This window comes from Condylura cristata, unplaced genomic scaffold, assembly GCF_000260355.1.
Source record: "Condylura cristata isolate star-nosed mole 26May11 unplaced genomic scaffold, ConCri1.0 scaffold00003, whole genome shotgun sequence".
Taxonomy (NCBI): Eukaryota; Metazoa; Chordata; class Mammalia; order Eulipotyphla; family Talpidae; genus Condylura; species Condylura cristata.
Genome location: NW_004567104.1, coordinates 37,529,238 through 37,554,223, shown reverse-complemented (window position 1 = coordinate 37,554,223; position 24,986 = coordinate 37,529,238). Strand labels below are relative to the sequence as shown.

Genomic DNA, 24,986 nt, shown 5'->3' with positions numbered 1-24,986 from the left:
GAGGTCATTACAACTATAGCTAAAAATAAAAAAATAGTAAAAAAAGAAAGCTAAAAGAGAAAAAATGTCTACCTGATTTCAATGAACAAGGGAATCTACCTGTCTTCTCCCAGGTGAATCATAAAGAAAATAAATTCCAACGTTACCCCAAGGATGACTTCTATGTCTTCTATATCAAGTGACCCTAAGTTACAGGCATACTGGTGCTCAATACCATGTATTATATTTGGAATGAAATTTATGCTACGGTGAAATTCTGGAATTTATAATATGTTACAATTTGAATAAATTTCCCCATAGCTTTGGCTTTTATTTATTCATTTTTGGGGTGGCAGTTTTTTTTTAAAAATAAAATATTTCTTGATTGCCCTATGAAGACTAACTTGCCACAACTATTTCCCATCTGCCTTTCAAATCCCTCATTCTCTGATCTGGATCTAACTCTCCACAGCAAAACAGAAAAATGCCTCAGTGACCAGGGCAAAAGAAAATATATATATATAAATATATATATATATATATAATCTTTTTCAAAAGACTGATGTCATTCAAAGACTGACATTTCAGTTTTTATTACTAGAATACCTTGAAGAATTAGATCTGATTTGCATTGGTATTTGCTAACGAATTATTAAAGTTCTTTCTCTTTCTCTTCATCAGCTTTTAACACTTTACTCAACAGCAGACAGTCACAATTTAACAGTCATATGATTTCACAGAGTCTTTGGATTTTTGAATTGTTGACCAGCTTGAGACATATATCTAATTTGATCCAGCAAACAAAAGTAGGTGGTAACACATGAAGAAAATAGCAGAGTATTTCTTGTGAAGGAGTTAGCAGCTCCTTAAGCTGTTTCTTAAGTGACATGAACTAATTTCATTGGTATGTCTTTTGTGGGCAATGTTTCCCTTATTGAATTTGAATTACCTACATAGGTTTCTTTTCTTCATTATAATTATTTGAAACATTGACGTACTGGTAGCATTGAAAATAAACAAGCCAAGAGAAGAATAGGAATTTCAGAAATGTGTGCACATTTTAGGTGGTATGTCAACCTCAAACATGAGTCAGTAAATAGAAAAAAGATAAACTGGGAATTTGTTTGCAGTTGTTATTTCTGAATCTCTTTATGTGAAGCGCTATTCTGACCAAGAAGTGTGATAGTGCATTTATATAGTGAATAGTTTTAAATATACACATACACACTTGCATGCACACACACACACACACACACACACACACACCCCAGGCCATTCTATTGATTTATTATTACACAGAAAGAAACTCAAGTGTTCTTATAGTTGTACTTGGCATCATAGTTTGGTGCTTTGTAAAGAAAGAAAAACATAATCTTGACTATCTAAACAAGCTGCATTTTCTTTAGTTCGGGGATTCTGAACTTTATTGTACATCAGAATTGCCTGCAAGGCTTGTTAAATGACAAACTGTTGGGTACTAAATTTAGTGTTTCAGATTCATGTGGCTATGGTGTCGGGACTCTAACTAGTTCCTAAGTGATGCTGGTGCTCCTGATTTGGGGACCACACCAAGAACCATTATCAGAGTGTGTTTTTATTATTTTGGTCAAATGAAGGGCTTTATAAAGTCTTCCAGGTATTTTTTCTACTATTTAATCAACATGACTACTGTCCTTTAAGTCTCTGTTTTGTAGAATCTAAGATAATAGTAAAAACAAATGGCACTTAAATAATGCCTTGCATTAATAATTTTCATATAAATTGCCTCACTTGAGATTATGCAGGGGTACTATATTACACTGCTGTTATATATTATGTAATAATTATTAATAAGTTATTATATATTATATCACTAAGGGCCCACATTATATTATTCATAGTTCACAAATGGAAATTAGAAAGCTTAGATTTACCTCAAACCCAGAAGAGTAAAAATGGTAGGAAACTGAGACTCAAACCCAGATTTTGTGACTCTAAATTCTACATTCTTTTTTACCAAGTCACTCTTCCTCCTAGCCTCTTTCTTAGCTTTGTAGAAAATGTTACACTTTTCAAACAACTTCCATATTCATTATCTCATTTCATCCCTCAAAGCAACAGCATGAGATGAGTATGGCACATATTATTGTCTACATTTTGCAGATCAAGCCATTATAAAAAATGATGAGAAAAGTGGCTACTGTCATTCAGACACTATTTCTTCATACACTAGGCCAAATTTTTCCTGCAATATTTAGCAGCAGCATCTTATATAGCAGATAAAGCATTAGATATTCCTCTTTTTTAGTGATAAATATTGAATGGTAACCACACCCCTACCACAACACTATTTTTCGTTTGGCATTGTTTTCTTGGTAGGAATACAATTTAAAGGAGGGGAGAGAGTGGAATTTGTTGTGGAATTACTAAGGAGTAGGAAATTGGAGAAAGTTTTAAATTTCTGTATTCGAATGCTAAGGAAAACAGTTTTCTCTGCACACAAAGACTCTTTGCTTCTAGTCCAAGGCTTTTCAATATTTAATGGGTATCTTGATAAAGCAGATCCTGATTCAATGGGTTAGGAATAGGGTCCAATATTCTGTATTACTATAAAACTCCAAGGTCATGCCAATTCCATGGATGATAGTACAACATTAATAGGTAAAGGATCAATCCTACTTATCAAAACCATAATTATTTTTTATTGTTCTCTGAATCTCTAGGGTAGAACAAAGAAATTAAAATGTAAAACACTATAATATTATTTGAATACTATGTTTGTTATAGAACTTAAGCTAGGTGTTTCTCTGTTCTAGACTTTTCATGTATCCCAGTATCTTCCAAACTATTTTTATCTCAAGATCAATTATGATACTTAAAATGTGGCCTGTGGACTAGCAATGCTAACATCATCTAGGTGCTTGTTAGAAAGATAGAATTTTGATCTCAAACCATACTCAATGAATCATAATTTTATTTTAATATTATTCTCCAGAAAAAAATCCATTACAATAAATTTGGAGAATTGGCCTCATAGATCTTGCTCCCTGGGCTTACATAGACATCATTCTGCTCACCAGGCTGGTCCCAGAATTCTCCAAGTGAGATTAAGTGTAGGATGAGTCAAGCACTCTTTTTGTAAAATCTTTGCCTCTACTCTGGGTAGTTCAGATGATCAGACAGATTTGGAAAGCCAGTACTACTATGACTGTGAAAAATATAAAACAAGTGGTTATGGTCAAAAGAGATGCCTTTCAGTGAATCAGGAAAGGTATCACAATGTACACTTCTGCAACAGATTCTCCTTTTCCAGATTGACTCAGTCTGTGTTGCTCTCTACTGTCATGACCAGGAAGGGCTAGAACTTGTACCAGACACCTTCCATCCTCAACCACAGTATATTATTGCATTGGAGTGACAGTGCTGATAACTGTTACCAGGTATGTAAAAAAACAATCTTTTACCACTACACAGAGTTTACATTGACATTTCACAGAGTGTCTTATGGAAAGAAAATGTCATATATTTGAGATATATTTGTGACGCAAAGTAATAGTTTATAAAAAACAATGAAAGTGTAAACTTTAAGGATGTTCTAACATTTTTCTATAGTAAGTCATTTTCTCATCCAGTGGATATTTATTGAGCACTTACTCTGTACCTGGCACCATGATAGGAACTAAGTATAGGTAAGTTTTTGTGTTCATGATTTCATAAATTTCAGGAAGGAAGTAATGGAACTACTAGGTGGATATCTTGTTCTATAATTTGCAGTTTGCTTTCTATACATTCATGCTTTCATTATTAATCATTTTGTTTACACTTCATGATATGAGTTATTTCCTCACAATATTATTTTTTATATAGTATTTTTTGAATAATTCAAATAATTGGTTGAACACATATAGTTGGTGAAACAATGCACTGAGACTATACACCTGCATAGGGCCCAGTCTCAACAATTTTTTAAATCTTGCTATCTAGAGGTCTACAAAATTAAAATGTAAATTTATTAGTTCATGCTATGGCTTCCTGAAGGAGGTATCATTTGAAGGCCTTTTAGGAAGTTATACTGGCAAAACAATAGGTTGGAGGAGAAATCATGTTTCAAGAAGAAAAGTAGGATGTGAAATATAAGTATGGGAAATGGCTTAGCTACATTATAGGCAATGCAAATGGGGAAAAGGGAATGGTTTAGTAGTTACTAAGGAAGGAGTATCAAGACAATATGTGGGAACGAAGCATTGTTGGTAAAAAGGAGAAAGAGGGCAAGATCACACTCATATTTGTGCACTCAATTGCTCCACCCTTGAGCAATCTCTAACCTTCCTTCCATTTCCTGCTTAGACTATTTTTGTCCCTTTTCCTGAACATCTCCTGGGAATTGTCTTCTAGCCCCTGCTGTTGATCATCCTGGTAAATGCCTGATGCCGAGAACAAGAGTTTTCCCCCTTAACAAGAACATGGGCCAATCCTTCTCTGGCTTCTCATGACGGGTCTTAGGACACAGCCAGCTGACAGTTACAATCAAGATTCAAAAATACTTGAAGAACCTCACATATTTGTCTGGGACTCTTTGTTCCCTGATCATGAATTATTGGGGGGCAGAACAGGCAGGGTCTCAAAGTGGGAGCGGCTTCGGCAAGTGGAGATTCCTAAAAGGGGAAAAAGGGGAGCGGGTGTGAGGAAAACACAGGAGGGACTGTTTGTTCCCTGATCCATACTCCTGATGTTTTCTTGTATAAGAAAATCTTATTAAATACACTCTGAGTCCTCTTCTATAGTGGCTCTTTTGCCTCCTGGGTAAATTAACCTGGACATAACTTGAATTTCATTGTATCAATCTATGCTGATTTCAATAGTTTTATTATCATTTTGGTCTTTTTAATGTACTTCTCCAATAACTGATACTTTCTTTTTTTTCTTTAATATGTGCCCATCTGTTACTATTGAGGCTCACTCTTGAACATTTCAGGTCATGTGTTAGTGTCACAATCATTACCTGAAACATCTGTTTTGTGAGACATAATTGAGCTATAATTTATAACCTATAGCTACAGTTGATAAAGTCTTCCCTGGTACATAGTTGGACTCTGGGAAAATGATTTCTTAGAGTCTTGGACACACGAACAAGTCAACCTAAAAAAACCCTTAACAGGCATTGATAAAAGTTCACGTCAAGTGGGTATATTGAGATGTGATGCAAAATAAGATAAAATATTAAGGCTGGCCTTGATGAGAGCATTTCATAAAACTTTCTGATTATTATATTGGAGTAGAGGCTAGAGCTGGATAAAAAGGGCATTGAATTTGTTTTCAATTAAATTGTCAGTACCTCCCCCAAATATGACTATAGAAGCTAATGTATGGATAGATAATTATTAAAATAAAAATAAGGCTCCAACAATAGGTGGCATTGTACAAAGACATTTGCCTACGTGTTCCCTGTTATCGTGCTACTATTTGACAAAGATTAATTTTTAGACAGTCTATAAAAGCATCAGAAAACACAAACTGTTTAAAATGATGACACACAAGATGTGAAGCAGTGAGATGTGGAGAGGCTAGGATATGTGCAGAATTTATGATTAAGCTATTGTCCCTCCTACATCTAACGTGTCCCTGAGCACTAAAGTCAAGGACACATCTAGGCCAGTCTCAATACATCTTTGTGTCATTTCGCTTCATGAAGAACATTCTAGAGATCTGATGACAGAGATAGGTAGGGTGAGATTGGAGGGGCTGGGAAGGTGCTAAAGAATTTGTCAAACATTCTACTGAATGACCAGTGTACTTGGTTGTAGATATCTTCCCATGGTTTAAATTTTGAAATGGCAATTAATTTTATCTTTCTAGGATCTTTAAGATTTGGAAGATAGTAAGCATGTGATTAAATATTAGAGGGTTATTTTTCTAGATTCCCCACTTGTTTTGATGGTAAATTAAGTTTGTATTTACTTGACTAAGCTATTATGGAAACATCTACATAGGAAAATAATATGCTCCTAACCAAAATTTAAGATACTCACACAAATAACCATCTATCTGCAACACTGGGAAAAGATATAAACTGGTATATAATACATTAATGTATTTAAACCAATATACAAGGAAGATACTAAAAATAAAATACCACAAGATTTTTCTTTATTTTCCTTCTCTTTGAAAAAGGAAAATGAGGATATCAAAAAGTAAATAAAATCACATGTGCTAGTAAATGAGATTTAAACCACAAGTCACATAATTAAATACTAATATGATTTCACATAGTCACTTTGATTATGAATGCATTATATATTATTATTATTATTATTATTATTATTTCCTATGCCCAGGATATTCTTCCTGCTCTATTTCCTTGGCCTGTTCCTACTCATCCTTGACTTCTCCACAGAAGTTCTCTTCAGGGAAGCTTTGCTGCCTTGCAGATTTGGCTATATGACCCTGTTTTATGTTCCTATTGAATGCTATAATTTTCCTTTATACTCTATAAATCTAATAAAGTGGTTATGCATGTACTTATTATTTTAATGCTCTGCTTTCTTGTTGAGCTATAAGATCCATTTGTTCAGAGACCATGTCTCTCTTGCTCTTTATTTTGTTCTTTCATAGAGTAAGCATTCTATAAATATCTCCTACAAAAACACATTTGGGGATGGAGATCAAGATTAATATGGATTCATCACTTCTGTATAGATGAATAAAATATTTTAAAGCAAATAAACAAGATATTGAAGAAAAACATGACTAGTAGAATTATTGTTCCACTCATGTAAAGGAAAAAATGGGGATAATAAAAACAACGATGCAAGAAATAAATAAAAGCCATCAACAAGTGAACCATTATTCTCATTTAACTTGTCATTATAGGCCCCTCCCTGGTGGTGCAATGGGTTAAAGCACAGCACTATAAAGTTATCTGAAGTCACTACAGCATGAGTTTGATTCCTGGCATGGGAGGTGACCCACATGGTGTGTCAGACCTCTCCTGTCCCACCTGCTGCTCCCTTCAGCAGTGTATTTCAGTATATTTGCCTTTTTTGCTCCCTACTCTGTCTCTGGTGAATCCTTTCACCCCCTCACCTCTGGCCTGTACCCTAGTTCTAATATGCATAAATAAGTAAAATATTTAAATATGAATTGTCACCATATAGTAAAAAATCTTTACCTGAAAAGTGTACAAGTTTTAGTCTTCTACATCCATATTCAGCTAAGACTAACTTACAGAATCTTCTGGAAGACTAATGCAAGAAAACTCCAGAGAAGAATTTTCTGATACTTAAATTGCAGATTGTATATTTTTTCCATGAAATGTAGTCATACTAATTCCAACATGCAAACTGAAAGTAGATGATAGCAATTTGTAGCATATACTTCTAGATTTCAACTTAAAGATGAGTTTATTTTAACATCTTATGTTTCTCTGAAACCCATGAGGACAGAGCAGAAACTAGAAATATTAATAATTAAGTGAGCTATAAAATTAAAAATAAAGCAGATGGGGTTAGAGCATTAATAGAGTTCAAGAGAGCCATCAGGCAAGGGCCTTCCAATTCAAACTTGGAAACAAACTGCTAGGATATCTCCAACCAAGTGATTTTAAAATCCAACATGCAATGAGGTGTTTCATATTCCTTGAAGTCTTTTTGGTTTCTCCCTGCCCATGTACCCACCCAACATATGGAAATAACAAACAAACAAACAAAAGACATTGCTTAAATGAGATTTCTATATTTTGTGTTGTTAAATCTGGTGTCTGGCTTGGACAAGAGAATTGAAAAGTACAGCTAAATTGTTCTAAGCCTAAGAGACTAAATAGCCAGTTAGTGAGGTACAGAAAGTTAGCGAGGTTATGAAAACCTTTATAGAAATGAAATGCATAGAAACACTTTTATTACCCTGAGCAATACAGACATCACATGGGGCAAACTTGAGAAAAGGACTTCCTCTGGATTGTGAGCAGATTTATAAATAAAGTCAAATGAAGATGGCAGCAGCATCACTCATACAAGGGAGATCAAACACTACATAGAAAGTACATGCTATGGTGCAATTGCCCTCTGGAAGTTATAGGATTATGGAAGACTAACTTAATTAAGAGAGAAAATAGGTCACATTTGACAACCATATATGTGCCACATCATTTTGATTATATAAAATCACTAAAGAAGGGAGAAAAAAATTAAGAAATTAACAATGTCAGCAAAATGATCATTTCCTCCAAGTCAATTAGATACTTTCATTCTGTACATATGAAAGATTCACCATTTTTCTCATTTCCTTCTTTAAGAATGTTTGCTATATACTTGAAAAAGAAGTTTCATATGTCAAACGGAAGGGAATCAGTAAAGCTTTCTTTTAAAAAGAATTGAATAAGAGGTAATAAATATTCTCCTCCCCATAAAAATGTAGCCGCATCCTCTTTCCATCTCTCCCCATCATGTCATCAAATGACAGGTAATCAGGTACTTGTAAACCTGCATGGAATCTTCCCCCTTTCAGGGCTCCATGTCCCTGTGGGGTCGAGCTAATTACAGGTACATTTCCTCTGCAAGGCAGTCACACTCTGTACTGCTGAAGGTACAATTAATAATTGAACAAAGCTAGCTGGATTTTTTTTTTTTTTTGTTCACATGGCCACGGGTGCAGGCAGCTTTGCTGCCACAAAGGGAGCAGAGCCTCTTCTTTGGCTGTATTCAAGAAAGATTTCATGTTATAGGTTGAAAAGGATCACCCTCTGTTTCCAATTTCTGAAAGAAGGGGAGAAAAAAAGGCAAAAAAATTTCCTAGTTTCATTTATAGCAGAGTAAAGTCAAATTCTCACTCCTGTCACCAGAAATATGATTATGATCAAGTGGTTATTTAGGTCAGATGTGAAAGAGATGAAATAGTAGGTTTGAGAATTAATGCCCAGTGTAAGGGAAAATTACACTCTACCTTGGAGCCTCTGAATGCAGCAGGGAGCTAGTTTTGCATGAGCCAGTAAAGAATTTGACCACAGAGAGGGTCTAGATAGAGGAATATAGTGGAATAAAGTTATTTCCCCTGAGAATTCTTTAGGAATTTAATGGAAGATATTCCCAAAGTCCTATGGGCAAACAGAAGAGAATAGAAAAAAATCCCTTTCCTGTGCCCTAAGCCATAGTCTAAGAGGTCGGGGTTCTGTAAACATTTTCGTGAGGTCCAAATAGAAAATAATTTAGGCTTTGTGGAACAAACTATTTTGTTCATGTCAGAAAAAAATTGCTTAAACTATTCAACTTTGCTGTTTTAGAACCTAAGCAGCTATAGACAATTGTAAATGAATGAGCGTGATTGTGTTTCAATAAAACTTTATTTGTGGGCAATTAAATTTGAATGCCACATATTTTTTGCATATTGAACAACAAAATTGAACTTTTGATTTTTTTCCCCAACCCTTCAACAATTTGAAAACATTCTTATCTTCCAGGAAAGAGGCACAAAAGTGGGGCAGGCTAGATTTGGTTCACTTATTGCATTTGCTGACCCCTGGCATGACTATTGAGAATCCATGTGAGTACACTTATTTTACTAGCTGATATTGAAGTCTCAAGAGTATTCTGATGGTAGGTCAATGTTGCCTTTACTCTGATAGATCTGACTTGCCCTCTTATTTAGTTGACTTAAAACATCTTGGAAAACAGGTTATTCAAGGTTCATATCACATGTTCATTTAAAAAGTTTATTCATTTAGCCATGAGGATCTAAACTAAACCAAGCTTGGAGTGGCCTTGAAACTATGGTTCTCACTCAGAATTCTTAGCAATTAAAGGGATAAAAAATAATCTATCTTTGGATTCAGGTCAGTAAGAGCATTTTTTCTGACATGAACAAAAACTTATTTATTAGTCAATAAGCACAAAAGAAATAACATTTTTTTACTAATGCAGTTCATTCCTTGATTATAACTTGAATATAATCCTCCTCTCTCCCTTCTCCCCTTCCTTTATCAACTTTTGCTCACAATAATAATTAAGTGATTTTAAGTAATATGGATATATAAAAATTCATATTAATTATAAAATTTGTCACTATACAAAAAATGACGGTTAGAAAAACAACAAGATCAATCTAAGACTGGTCTATATATGAATTTGATACTCCACAATCCTACACAGTTTGTTTAAAATTCATATTATTAATGTGTAATTTGCATGCAATTTCCCGTATTTTTAAAACATATGGAAAATGCATTTAGCTCTAAGTTATCTAACAGTCAATCCAGAGAAGGACTCATGTTCATTTATAAAATATCAGTGAATTCACTCAAAAAACAAAGCAAATCATTGTTTAGAAAAAGAATAGTAGACACTTAGAAAACCAAGAGGGGATTCTTGAACAGAACCTTTCAAAAGTAAAATAAACAACCTCAAAAAACATATATTAAACACAATGATTATAGAAGGTATCTTTTGTAACATCTTTCAATATGGGTTAATAGTTTTTATACCAAATAGATACTCAGTAAAATTAATTCTACTTGGGGTAGGGATAGAAGAATACTATATTCCCATCTATAGAGAATGTACTCTAGAGGTTTAATTCAATCCATGCGGAAATAACCAGAGATCCACATTTTAGATACTTCTTCATATCTTAAATGTGAAGTATAAAATGGAATGAGGTTGATATTCCAAATAAATGCCTCATTTATTGCTCTTATATGTTATGAATAAGTTACAAGTTGCATGCATTAACAATAAGGATGGGTTTTGAGTGACATTTTCTTACGAAAAAAACAGGAGCCTATAATAAGAATACTTACACAAATAATGGACCACTCTACAGCTTAGCCCCAATTTCATCAGATAAATTAATATGAGGGCTAATATAGAATGGAGACTAATGTTCTCATATCACAAAGTTTTTGGAGACACTATCAATAGTTGTTGAGCCTCTTAAGAACATCATTCCCATTATATGTTTAACTCTGTATAAGAACTTTTCATGACATTCATTCCAAAGTGAGTAAGTTATAAATTAATATTATACTTATATGAGGAAACTTTGAGAGATTATTAGCTTACATAAGTTAAAAACTGGTGCTTAGCTACCAAGATTAATGACATTTGTAGATATAATTGATTCATTGCTCGTCTTTCAGGAAATAAATAGCAGACAACATTCTGCATAAGGAAACAATCTGTAGACTAGGAGAATGTATATGCAATTCATCCTAAATAATAAAGGGAAATGTTAAATGAAGCTCAAAAACCCAGTTAGGGTGATAGAGGTAAGACAGTATAAAGGAGGAAACAGAAACCATTCCTGAGACAGGAGATTCTCATTTTTACTGAATTAACATCAAAGGTAGTAATCCATACTGAGCTCACAACCTTAGTCCATGCCTGATGACCCTCCACAGACCCAGGATGGCAAGGACAGGGTGCTACATATTTTGGAAACTATAATTAAAAGCCAAGCCAAACAAAATACACACAAAACATTGCCCCAAGACACTCAAGCACCAAAGTTATATATATTTTTGACACAGTCAAATAACATAATATATATTTGTTCCCTTGCTTTAAGGGAGGTATCCTAAGGAATATGAAATATAAAAGCATGTAGTAGAATAGTTATCTACGGATAGATAGACAATAATATCTACATCAATCATAATAAACTTTGCAGAGTTGAATATATTAACAAAAAACAGAAAGATGCTAAATAACTTCTTTATAATAGTGATACTGGCATTTTAAAAACAAGATCCTTGCCTTTAACTTCCAACTGAAGTTTAAGAGTATGAGGATAATACAGTGTGGCTATTTAGAAAATACAAGTTTCTTACCTGTCGGTGTAAGGTGTCTCCAGGTGATAACAGGTTCAGGACGACCATTGGCCATGCAGACCAGGGTCACATTGCTGCCTTCATTCACAGTGACATCTGAAGAGATGTTGGAGATCTTTGGTGGAACTGTAAAGAAAAGTAAATGGGATAAAGAATCATATCTAGAAGGTTACTTATAAAGTCAGATTTGATGTCCATGGGCTGGAAGAAGCAAATTTGACCTAAGTACTTTTATGATTTAAAGCACTTGGAAAGTTGTTGTAGGGAGCCAGCATGCTTTAAGACTTTCTCAGAGAATTAGTGAAAGATAAAAGGTTTGAGTTTTACTATAGGGTAAGAATCTCTCCATGATAACCATGTGCTGTATGAAAAACATAGGATAGTATACAGAAAATATCTTAGATCTATTTCTAATTAGAATAGACCTTTTCTGGACATTGAGAGCATGAACATTTATATGAATATTAAGAATGACTTATCTTTTTTATATTTTATTATTTATATAAAATTAATCTAGCACAATTTTTGCTCCAAATATCAGGAAAAATGTGTTATTTAGTGTGAGATTGCACAGTTTTGCTTTGAAGACATGGTTTATACCTAGTAACTTACAGTCTAGCCATATAAGGAAACCATCTGTTTGAAAGACCAAACTGATGCCATGCAGGCTTCAGAATGCTTCTGAACCTGCCAGGCCTAAGTTTCGGTTATCAACAAGGCGCCAAGGCCGAGTTTAACTGTAAATGTCCTAATCTCACTCATCCCACAGCAACAGCCAATTAGAAAGTAGGCAAGTAACCAGTACATATCAGAAAAACACCAGATGTCCTAAGGTATGCAGGCCGAGTAGTGAAGTCACATCTTACATGCATAGATCAACCAGGTTAAGACAAGATAACTTTGTTCAATGTCTACAAATCAATGTACTGCTGAGCAAAAACTCCCCTCTGCTGGGCTGAAACTCTCCTCTTCTGTAATAAAAATCCTGCCTTCTGTGAGCTCAGGGTTCTCAATTCAGCTGCTGTGTTGCTGCATATTGGGAGCCCAGGCTCCAGCTTGCAATAAAGGCCCTCATGTGCTTTGCATTGGAATCAGCTGCATGGTGGTCTTTGGGAAACTTGAAACCTGGCACAACATGTTCATCACTGTAATTGAAAATTTCTAAATGCTATCATGGTGTATGGTGGGTCATAAGATGTACCCTATAGCTTAAAAACTGAGTAAGTTCTGTGTCACAGATAGTAGCTATTACAAAATTACTATTAATACTACTACTACCATCATTACTATAATTCGATAATAACTAACTTCAGCATTTACTGTATATGAGATCCTAGGCCAACTACTTGTAACTTTTACTTCAATAACTCCTTATCATAAGAAAATGACTTCCTGTTGCATTAGAAGTTTTGGAGGGTTCTGACTGCTCTCTACTCAGAAGCCAAACCTCAAGAGATAAGAGCAGGTGGGTTTAGCCAGGTGCTAGAAAATCCAAGGACATGCAGACTGATGTCACAAAGGCCTTTTGGAAGAACTGGAGAGAAACAGAAACTTAGATGGGGAAGTTCTAAGAAAGGAGAGCTATTAAAGGCTCTGTGTCAGTAGGATCTGGGAGTAAAATGTAGGGCCAGAAACTGCCTCAGAGCCCTTTTTCTTCCAAGTTTATTCTTAATCTGGAGTTCCGTAACAGTGGCTCCGGAAGTTGGAAGTTGTGACTTCACCATGTTAATTAGTTGTCTTAACCTTTGTCTTACTTCCACCTTCCCCCTGGCTCTCAGATAAGCATTTACAGATTTGCCTACTTTGACAAATTTATGACAGAATTGGTTTTCCCAGAGCTCATAACTGGTTGTGGGTTTACTTTCTTTTTCTCTCCTTTCCTTGCAGTTTCTCTTTTCTAGAGAGGTTTAGGGTCAAGGAAAGGAATCCCAAACAAAGTCAAATAGTGAGGAAGCTCACACCAACTCCTCTTCCTCCCTGTGCTGTTCCCTGGCTCCTCCCCATTACTCTTGCTGATTCCCCATTTTTGTTTATCTTTGTATAAATAAAGGCTGGTGCCCACTGGTCTCCATCCCAGCACTAACTTTCACTCTCTTCCCTTTGCAGACTCTAGCCCACCTCCCCTTTTTCTTTGTTAAACATTGTATAAATAGCCCTGTAACTTGCCAAAGAGCAGGATGGTGGTCTTTTGGACATGAGCCTGCTGCCTTCCTCATTTGTCGACAAATAAAACCACTTTCCTTTTCTTAAACTCTGTTTTCTTTTATTGGCTGAGGGAAACTGAGACTGGAGTTCCGTAACAGTGACAATTTCCTATTCTGTCTGTAACCTGCTCCTTCTACTTGAGAGGCAATGGGCTACGGTCTGTCTTCTGGAACTACTTGTTGAGTAGAGGCTGAGGTTTGGGGACCATAGAGGGACAGGCTCTTTCCCTAGATAACTTGAAATTTGATTGATTGTCACATGGTGGCAGGCTGTAATCCCAACTGTTTATACCCTTCAGTTATAATTACTTGGAAGTTTTAATGTCTCCAGCCTTTTAGAGACAGTGGTAAGTAATTCAGGACACAGGGCAAAAATCAAATGAAACATGTAGATTATAGTACTAGTGATCATGGGCCAGGGAAGGATCCCATACATTCAAACCAATTAGAAGAGAGTTTACTTATAATAGCCCAGGGCCAGGATTCAAGGTGCCCCACTTCTGTTTTGTCCCTTCTAGCTCTGCATTTTCAGTTTCTAAGTGGCCTCGGAGCTCAGCTCAAGGTTGTTGTTGTTACTCATCTGTGAATACAAGTCTCAGTAGCAAGTTAAATAAGTTTATTCCTTTTGTGCTCTTGAAAGGTCTGAAAACAATTTAACCATTTAGCCTTGATTACACTATGAGGATTTTATTTAAAGGTGGAAACTGCGATAGAGCATGGACTAAGCAAGAAGCATAAAGCAGACTTGAATACAGGCAGACTCCAGGCCCCGTGCTCTTAAACGCTACTTGAAAGAAACTTCATCTTCACAACCCAGCTACCAGATGGCCGAAAATGACAGAAATTACTTTTTGGTGATGTGAGAAATGAGTCCCCAAGGGCTAGCTGTACTGCCGTCTGACTTCCTTCATTAGTGTTCAGGGCAGAACATTAGCTCTCATATTGGTAGGCTTAAGTGGGAAGTGAATTACCCACAAATTTCATCAGAGAGGTTATGTGCTGATTACAAATAGCAGAGTTTATGGTTTGACTCTGATTTTCCTCTTTATTTTTTTTACTTGTAGTTACTTATACTGTCCCTGAGAAAGTATATGTCAGGAGGAGGGAGAAGAACAAGAAAGCATGAAGCAGTTCAATAATAAAGGGATTTTAGTTTAGATTAGGTTAGTTTTCTCCCTCCCCTGCCCATTGGGGATTCGGTGTAGTGGAGAATAAAGTAGTGACATTTTCTGTTTGTAGCGGCAGCTGCCTGACAACCCTTGCAGCTCCCTTAGGAGGAAACTGATGGTGTGAGGGTACTGACCAGGTTAGAATGTCACAAGGAGGAAACAGGAGAAGGACACGCATGACCTTTAACATTCTCGTCATAATGACACCTGACAGGACCTCTGGGTGGGAACCAGTGAATGAAATCAAACCAATGAAAGAAGTAGAAGGTAGTTGGTTCATTGTCTGGCAGATTCTAATAGAAGGGCTGCTAGTATCCCTTTTATCTTTTGGAGTAAAGGATATTTATCTTGTATTCATATACTGATTTGTAACATACTATCCCTGGTTTTTACAAGGAAGACCTGAAAGGTTATTCCCATTTATAGATAAGAATATAAGGCACAGAGAACAATCATGTTTTATCAAGGGTGATCCCCTTATGAAATATCAACAGGCTTAAAGTGCAGTATACCTGAACACTCATTTTTTCTATTATTAGTCATAGTTTTTAACATCCTGCTGAGTAAGCCAGTACTCTGAGTATCTCCAAAACACTAAACTATAAAACTGCATTCAACAAAAAAGTCACATATATTAGGTACTTTTCTCATAATCTAAAACCTGTAACAGGAAGCTATGTAGCAATTATAAGAGCTCATGTATAAGAATCAGTCTTACCTTTTATAAGACATGCAACCTTAGTGATTTGTTCAATGTGACATAGACAGGAGGTGATAAAAACTAGGAATAAAATCTAAAATAACTGACCATAGGGCAAGTATTTGGACATCAAACCATATTGTTTCTCTCAATTAAGGGCCACATACTCAGTCCAGTATACGAGATACTGATGATACAGAGAGTGTTTGTGTTGAACTGTTAGAAATATAAACATGTGGATATTGTATCTAAACTTCTTCTGAGTCATGACAAGTGGGTTCATTTGTCTTCAATTATCTTATTATATTATGCTTTGTAAGCATTGTTACATGATGTAGTCTTCTTGATCTAGAAGGAGCTCCTTCCCCAAATTCCATGCTACTTGTTTACTATTATTCAATTGTTATTTTCAAATTTCATGAAGTAAATGTCTCTTAAGCTCATCTTCATTTTCCATTTATGCTTCAAACCTCATGCCATCTGGATTCTCTTCTTAACCTCCAAAGAAATTGCTCTCAAGAAGCTCACCAATTTGTTTGAGCAATATTGTTTTTAGGGCCAGTGAACAATTTTTGTTATTGTCCTATTTTTTTTCTGAAGTAGCTTACATAACTCCCTTTTCTAATCCTTTCTGTCCTTTGTTTTGTTTCTAGGATAATTTCTCCTCTGGTAGTTCTCACTTATTTTCTGGGGCTTATCTTGAACTATTCCTTAAATATCTTTATTATGAAAGCTTGAACACTGTCTTTTTTTTTTTTTTCCCGCATTCACTATGAATAATCCCATTTACTCTATAGCTTCAGAAACTAAGGCCATATTATTGATAACTCAACCTATTATCTCCAGCCAAAATTAGGGTCAGGACCTTTACCACTACATTTCCAATTATTCTTCTATATCTCCACCCAATGCCTCACAGACACTCAAGATTTGACTCAGAACTGAAACCATCATCTTCCTTCCCACTTGTAGTCTATGTCTCCACTATCTTAGTGAATGGCATCATCACACAAAGTTCCCAGGCAAAAATAACAAAGCTATCTCCTTTGAGTGTTGTATCTCCTTTACTGCACCCATGTAAAATGGATCCCCATGGCAAAGGACTATAGGAATGTAGGTAGTGGCATGATGTGGTGTGGTGACATACATCTAAAGAGCTGGGAAACCTATATTTTTGAATGATGTGCAGTGTTATAAACCAACATAACATCAATAAATACATAAATAAAATAGATCCCCATTGTGGCTTACGCTTTTCAAATACCTCTCCAGTTCATTCACTATACTCAATTCCTATACTCACTATACTCACTAACCTTATTCTAGCCACCAACAGTAATTTTTTTTTTGCCTGAATTACTGTAAGAGCATTATAACTAGTTTCTTTGCTTTGAGTCCTCCTCTTAAGCTCAATGACATTCATCATGTGGTAATCAGAATTTCTCCCTCTAGTTGCAAACATGAGCATATGACTATAGTGCCTCCTGATTAATCTCAAGATAATATCCAAACTTAGTAATATGGCTGAATGTATTTTTCATGTTTGGGCCTTGGTCATTTGCAGCCTGATTTCTACTCATTTTGTGTTGCATTATGCAATCAACTAACTTTTGTTCCCCATTACCTGCTCGGCACTTTTTTTTCCCATGAAGTAGAAGTACTGGGGTGTAGGCCAGAGGTGTGGGGGTAAGAGGGTTCACCAGAGATAGTGTGGGGAGTAGAACAGGCAGATTTACTGAAATACACTACTAAGGGGAATAGTGGGTGAGACAGGAAAAGTCTCCTGTGCCATGGGTAGGTCACCTCCTTTGCTGGGGAACTCAAGCCTTAGCAGTGATAGCACTGAGACTTAAACCTTAAGCCTCCAGGGAGGCCCAACAGTCTATATTGTTTTAAAGCATGAACTATTCTTTTCTGTTGACTCTTCATGTGGTAAGGCCCTTTCTTCTTTCTGGTTTCAACTTATCAGATTTTTTTTCTCATTTTTCCCAGGAAAATTGTCCTGTTATCCTCCACTTCCAGCCCCACTCAAGTTGCTTCTGACTTCAGATTGAATGAAGTACCCCTCCTATGTTTCGTACAGTGCTCTGTATTTCTTCATCACAGCCCTGAGTTACTGGCTGCATTATTTCCCTGTGACTGTCACGTTACTAAAATAGGCAGAGGAGATCCTTTGTTTTCTCGACCACTGAATCTTAAATGGCATGGTACTGAGACTTTGAGAGGGGCTCAAAGAGTGAAAAAACAAGAACACAAGAAAGCAAGGCAAATTTGATGGCCAATTTTCCCAATTACAAATTTTTCTGAGTTTTAACTTAGTTTTTTTATTCTGTAGTCATTCATATATATAATCTATATCTCATATATACAAATGTGTATATGTGTACACACATATATAATATATACCACTTATAGTATAAAGGTTTAATAATTTAGTCCTAGTTTCCTGTAGATTTTTTTATGGAATTTATGTTGCTCCATCATCACTGGTGATATAATAGTGACAAGTCAAGTTTTTATTTTACCTTGTAAAATCTTTATAAAGAATCTGGAAAGTAAAAAAAATATTTTCATTATTACTGCCCATTTGTGGATGTGGAAATAGGGGACAAAATAGGTAAAAATTATATAACTGATGAATAATAAAGCTCGGACCATGACCTAAACTTTGTAGATGTCTCAAACTTCCTCTAGATTTGTCTGCTACAGACAAATTCCAAACACTATTCCAAGTACTATTGTTTTGTGCTGCTTTGATTATTATCAAGGATGACTACCTAAGAAATAATGTTTAACATGATAATTATTATCAAGGATGACTACCTAGGAAGTAATGTTTAATATGATAATTTTATTTGCATCAGCAAACATAAGTTGTTTATCACAATCACCGTAATATTGATTTATGCTCAATTTTTGGGTTATTACAGTACTGACTGCTATTTTTTTTCTTCCTGGAATATTCCTCACAATTTTTATTCACAGGATATCAGTGTGATTTATTATATTTTCCTAAATGTAATTCCATGAATTATTTATTTGATGTTTTCAACCTATTCAGTTTCAGTGATCTCTTCACTTTGTCTGTATTATTTTGCTTTTCTTAGCGATTAATGAGAGCTCCTTATCCCGCAGGGAATTGACCTTTTGTTGTCATGTTATTTGTAATGTCCCCAATTTATCCCTAAGTTCTTAATTTTGTTTATAATCATTTTTGCTTTGCAAAAAGTTAAGCTCTTTGCTGTTGTCCCTTCTATGATCTCTTCCATTGCTCCAGTGCCTGTGAGGTTCTTTCCTAGTATAAGGTCAGTTAAAATCTTTACATTTTCTTTCAAGGATTTGTTTTAAATCATTTCTAGATTATTTTCAATGTGTGCTATCACAAGATTTCCCTCCATGATTTTTTAGTCAATTTCCTCAATGTTACTTGTTAAATAATGTAAGATTTACATATTATTTTGGATTTTGGTTTTCAAAATTATTCTGTAATATGCTACCAAGCTGACCAAAAATTCATTCCTGGGAAGGATATGACTATGAACATTATTTTCATGCCAAGTAATTATACCAAACTATTTTAAAATATAAGTCATTAATCTTCTGGACACCACACTATTATTTTGGTGTACCAGTTCTAAAATTCATTGATTGGATGAACACTTCCTAACATGTTGAGTGGAAACATAATTTAGTGATGTCCTTCTTTCAGGACAAGAGTAAAATTGATTATCTGAAGGAACCTTCAGGGTTTTAACTTATATTAAAATATGCCATAACTAATAGTTCTATTTTAAAATCTGAATTACTGTATAGCTGATATTCTTTCTTTGGAATACCCATAAATCCTGTGTCAAGGAACTGAACATTTTTTTATACAATAATTGAATGACATTTCCTAAAGTAATGCTAACCTGTAGCTACACTTGGATATATAAGTTCCTCGAGTTGTTCAATGCACCAGAATAAATAGGATATGCCAAGGGTGGAAGACTACTTTGTCTTTCACCCTTATGGCTTTCCCAGCCTCCCTGTTCTCAGGGATATTGTCTTGGAACCCAGAGTTCCTGCTGTTCAACCTAAAATGTAGAGTCCTGGATGGGGCCTTTCAACAGGATAAAAGTCTTGCTATAAGAAACATATCGGGAAACCAATATCTGCCAAAAATAGCAGGCAGACTTCATGGCCAGGTTAGCATATCTAGCTAGACCACCTAGCTGGACAGAAGAACTAAGTGGGAACAGGAACTAGAGCTAGGATGCTTTGATTAGAGATAACAATGGCAACAGCCCCTATTCACTCCTCACTAGCTTGTCAGACAATTATGCATCCCCAATACACATCCCCACCACATACAGACTATTATGTGTCCCCACTACACACCCCTACCACCTACATTCCTCCACATACTTGCCCACTTTCCCTGAACCTGATCCTCAATAAATGTAAGTGGGATTTTCTAAGGAATGACTCAAGACAAGTTGAAGCTGATTCAACTGAGGGAAACTGTTTTAATGGCAACATTTTCCATTTTACCCTATATCCATTCCTCAAGTCATGCCAATGCTCTTCTGCAGTGGATGGCACACATTTTTCCTACTCTGGTTCATGTTATTTGTTTTGGGCAAGGGCATCAACATAGGGAATAAAGGCAGAGTCTTGACAATTTGGACTGATTGCCACCAGTATGAAGCAAAATGTCTGAGTCTGTGGGTCCAAGTGAAGAAGAATGAGAAGTGTGAAATAGAGCTGCCAAAAAAATGTAGGGCATGGACTTCTGATGAACAGCACATATATTATTATTATTATTATTATTATTATTATTATTATTTAGTAGATTCATAGTTCCAACATTGTATGATACACACTTACCTAAATTTCCTAAATTACCTAAAATTCAAATTTAACTGGATATCCTATATTGCTATGTGTTAAATCTGACAATCGCTAGATTGGCTGGTTTGCACGCTAGTGAAAACTAAACAATAGCTATTTTTTATGTCCCTCAATTTCGAAACAGTTTGTTCAGCAGTAATAGTTAGCTAATACATATCATCAAAGGGCAGTTTTCTGAAAGGACTATTATTTTTCACTCGTGTCTGCAGCTTGTATCCCTAGAGATGCCTGCCTTCTCTGTTTTTAAAGGAAAGAGTTTCCTGCTTGATTCTGTGAGGTTATTCCATATTCTTCCAATAAATTACTTCCTTCTTACATCAAATCAGTCAGTCCATTTCTATTAGCTTAAGTCAAATAAATCTAATTTTGGCAGAGTGAGGAAAAATATATAAGGGTGCCTTTTTGTAGAGGTAAGGTGTTGTGTTGTGATTTCTACTCGGGTCCTGCTCAGTTTCCGCCTGACCACGTTGGTTGCCTGTTTAACACTGACTGCTCTCAGTCAATACACATTGCTTTAAAAAGAATCCTAATTTTGCACTTGATTTGAATGTTTTAATATCTTCATCTTTGGTCCCTTACTGATGATCTGACAGAAGGAAAATAATGAGTTTCAGAGTACAGAAGAAAAGTGGTCATTTGGCTCATTTCCCTAACCTCAAGTAATCAGCAGTTTTTATTTGTATTCAATTCAAGATACCATTGCTAATAACACATATTAGCAACAATTTGATTTTATTAGTCATTATTCACTTGAAGTTAGAATAAGGTTTATGTATTACTGAGTGTGGTGGAAGAGAGTTATTAAAAGCACAATGCTATCAGCATTTCAATTTCTAAGCTTTTGGGGGGGATGACTCTAATAAAGTCAGCCCTATCTTTTGCATATGTAAGAGACTGAAGAACAGTAGGGTGTATTTATGTAAGAACTGGGTTCAAAAATCTGCAGGATGTTTCTTGAGCAATACTAGGCTTAAATAAGTGTGATCCAAGAATTCAACAATAAGAATAAAAATATACATCATAGCACATAAATGCCATCTTGTGAAACATCAAACATTCATCGGATCTGGTATTTTGCTTCTGGAAATGCCACTGAAGCACTCTTCGTTGCATGGTGTGGTCATTTACAGGATGGATGACAGGGTTAGAAAACGTAGCACTCTTTTTTGAGAGTCAGGGGATGCTGATCTTGCCCTGCCAGGAGCTCACAGGACAACCACATATTCACTGATCTTTGCTTTGAATCCTCATTACAGGGCACATCATAGGTGCTTAACTAATTATGAATGAGTAAATAAATCAATAGTAATAGATTATTCAAATCTTTTCAAGTCTGAGTTTTCTCATCTGAAAACTTAGAGTAATATGCAGAGCTGATATGAGGACATTTTACAGGGTTACTATGAGAGGAATATAGAGTAATGTGTGTAAACTGTTAGGAGTTATATAAATGTACTTATTGTTTCTGGAAAACATGTGCTATTTAGTAAAGCAATGTTGGCTTAACTCTTCAAAAATAAATATGATAAGAACAGTTCATGCATTTCTATGACTGGTGGCATCTTAGTTATGTTTTTCCAGGCACCAATATTGTCAAAAGGCTTAGGTAATTATAACAGCTCATAATGAATAATTAATAATGGCATTTAGAACAAATCACTCCAAAGATATACATTCATTTCTTATCTACTCAGGGATAAAACTATAGCAGTATAGTTAGGGATGTGTATGTGTGTGTATGTGTAAATATATACATATATGTCTATAATTTATATATACCATACACACACACACACACTGTATAGTTAGGGGTGTGTGTGTGTGTGTATTATATATATGGTATATATATATAAATTATAGACATTTCATACCTGTAATAAAATGTGACACAAAGATGTGAGAGTGTATGACCATAATTGAAATAAGCTTATCAAAATATTTAGAAGTTTAATGTACAGGCTAACAAGAAAAAGCTTGACAAATAAAATTTTGTTTCCATTTCATAATTTGGAAAGTCACAGTAAAACGGAAATTTTTATTCTTACAGACAACCGAAGTTATTAGGTATTTGTATCTGCAATTTAAGTCTCTAAAATCTTAGCACTTGTGACAGAATAAAACAAATGGCCATTGATAATTTATTTTCTAGTGGTACTAGTTTCTACTCATATTAGAATCCACTTATGATATGAGGAAAACAATCTCTGAAGCAGGTATTTGAAAAGGCACTCTACAGGAACATGATTCCTTTTAGACACAAATTTCATGAGTGAGTGGGGAAAATATGGAAATTATGGATTCTTCCAGTGTCAGATGATGCTGCTGACAGAAGAAATTCAGAAGTATCAATTATTCAAGTTTCCAAGCTACGACTACATGAATGCTTTAATGTAATAAGTAGAGTAACTTAATGTAAAAGGGATGATGGGCATTAGAGGGCAAGAAATTGATCAAATATGTGTATAAAACTAACCAATGCCTAGTGCCAGATGACTAGTCACATGGTAAAGCCAGAGAAACTGAAGCATAGAAGCTCATGAAAAGGACATAATAAAACAAGCTTCAGTCAAGAAAAAGTCATCGTATTTTGTCAGACAGAAATTGTGTCTGAATTGCATATGTAAGTAAAGTTGTATGTGAAGCTTAACTACAGTCCCTCTGAGATGTGAATGGCATTTTACGCCTTATGAGTTCCTAGAACCATGCTAGATAGTCAAACTTATACCAAAACAGTCTCTAAAGGCTCATCCAGACAGCAGTGACAGCCAAAAAGGAGGTTTTATTTGTGTCAGATCTCTCTAAGTAACTCAGCAGAGTAGTTGTGGGACAATGGTTCACTTATACAACACGTAGTGTGGTGTGTACTAGGTGAACTGTGGGGCATGGCTACCAATGTCTGGTTGAATTCTCTAGTATAGCTAAAAAGTATTAAAATGGCATTTTGCTGTATTTATTAAGTATTCAGAGTTAGTATGGAATCTAAATGAGTGGACTGCTTTAGAAAGGGGACAAATTATTCAGGACAACATTTGCATTCACAACCAGCAAAGGGATGGCCATTATTGCTGCTTCAGCAATTGGTCTACTCTGTGGGATGTCAATGGCTGTTCCCATACTCGGGCCATTGCCTTGCTCAAGAAGAACAAATGGGACTATCCTTTCTCTGTTCACTGGGGCAGCCGTTACTCAGCATGTTAGCAACTTCTCCAAAATCTCTCAGTTCCTTATTCCAGCTGTTTAGATATTTGTTTTTGCTAATCCTGGAAAGCATCCAAAAACTGACTGTTATCAATAGACAGGAGGAACTAAAATGCTATGTTTCATGTACATAAGTAAAATAAGTTTCTTCTTTCTAGTACTTAAAGAATAGAAACACTGTCTAACCACAGCAGATGGTTTTGGGATTTGGCAGAGATGGGAGGATGGAGCAGAGAGAGAAGCTCAAAAATATCAGGCTACCTAGGGTAGGTGACAAATAACAACTGGGTGAATTCCAAGGTCTGAGAAGCGGCACCCTGAGACTTTATCAGAGAAAAGACAAGTGCCTGTTTTCCCTTTTGTACTAAAAAATACACATTTCTATGTTAAAGGGAACTGTTCAATATAATTCTTAGAACAGATGGAAACTAAAGCTTGTATTCCTGGCATATACTAAAAACCCACAACTTATTGTATGAAAGAAGATATAAAAATAAAATATAAACAACTATAAATTTATAAAATAAATATGGACACATTTACAAATATATGTAAAATATGAAAAACTAAAATTTTGGTGAAACTTATTTTCTTATGATTGTAAATTCTCATATCTCTGTGTCACTTTTAAATTATATATTTAAAATATATAGACATCAATTTAAGAATTGAACACACTAGCATAGCTTAGCCCAGATAGAGTATATATACATCCTATGTCTATAAATATTTATCCCTAAGTCACGCCATATCCTTAATAGCTACAGAATCATTACGGGCAACCAATTTGTATGTATTCCACAAAAAATTAAGTGTGAAGAAAACCTTGCTTATATTCCCATGGATGAATTCTTTAACTATAAATGAACTATTATAAATAAATCCTATATCAAGAGCAGAAAGAATTTTAAATCAGAGAGAAAGGAGCTGCATGTAAATAGAAATTAGGAGTATAAGGGTTCAGCGGTCAATCTGTTTTCTATTATACTTAAGAAAAATACAATCAACAGCATGCAATGAACACTTGTAACAGGTGACACATGATGACA

The 24,986-nt window shown here is 35.2% G+C and overlaps 1 protein-coding gene across 3 annotated transcripts in view; it reads right to left on the bottom strand.

The window, feature by feature from the left end:
• Positions 1–24,986, bottom strand: part of LSAMP (limbic system-associated membrane protein) — a 699,268-nt gene that overhangs the window by 171,124 nt on the left and 503,158 nt on the right. For all 3 annotated transcript variants that reach the window (XM_012731264.1, XM_012731261.1, XM_004675198.2), the window contains one exon: positions 11,774–11,899. In XM_012731264.1, coding sequence (XP_012586718.1) covers positions 11,774–11,899 — 126 coding nt within the window. The remainder of the gene's footprint in view (positions 1–11,773; positions 11,900–24,986) is intronic.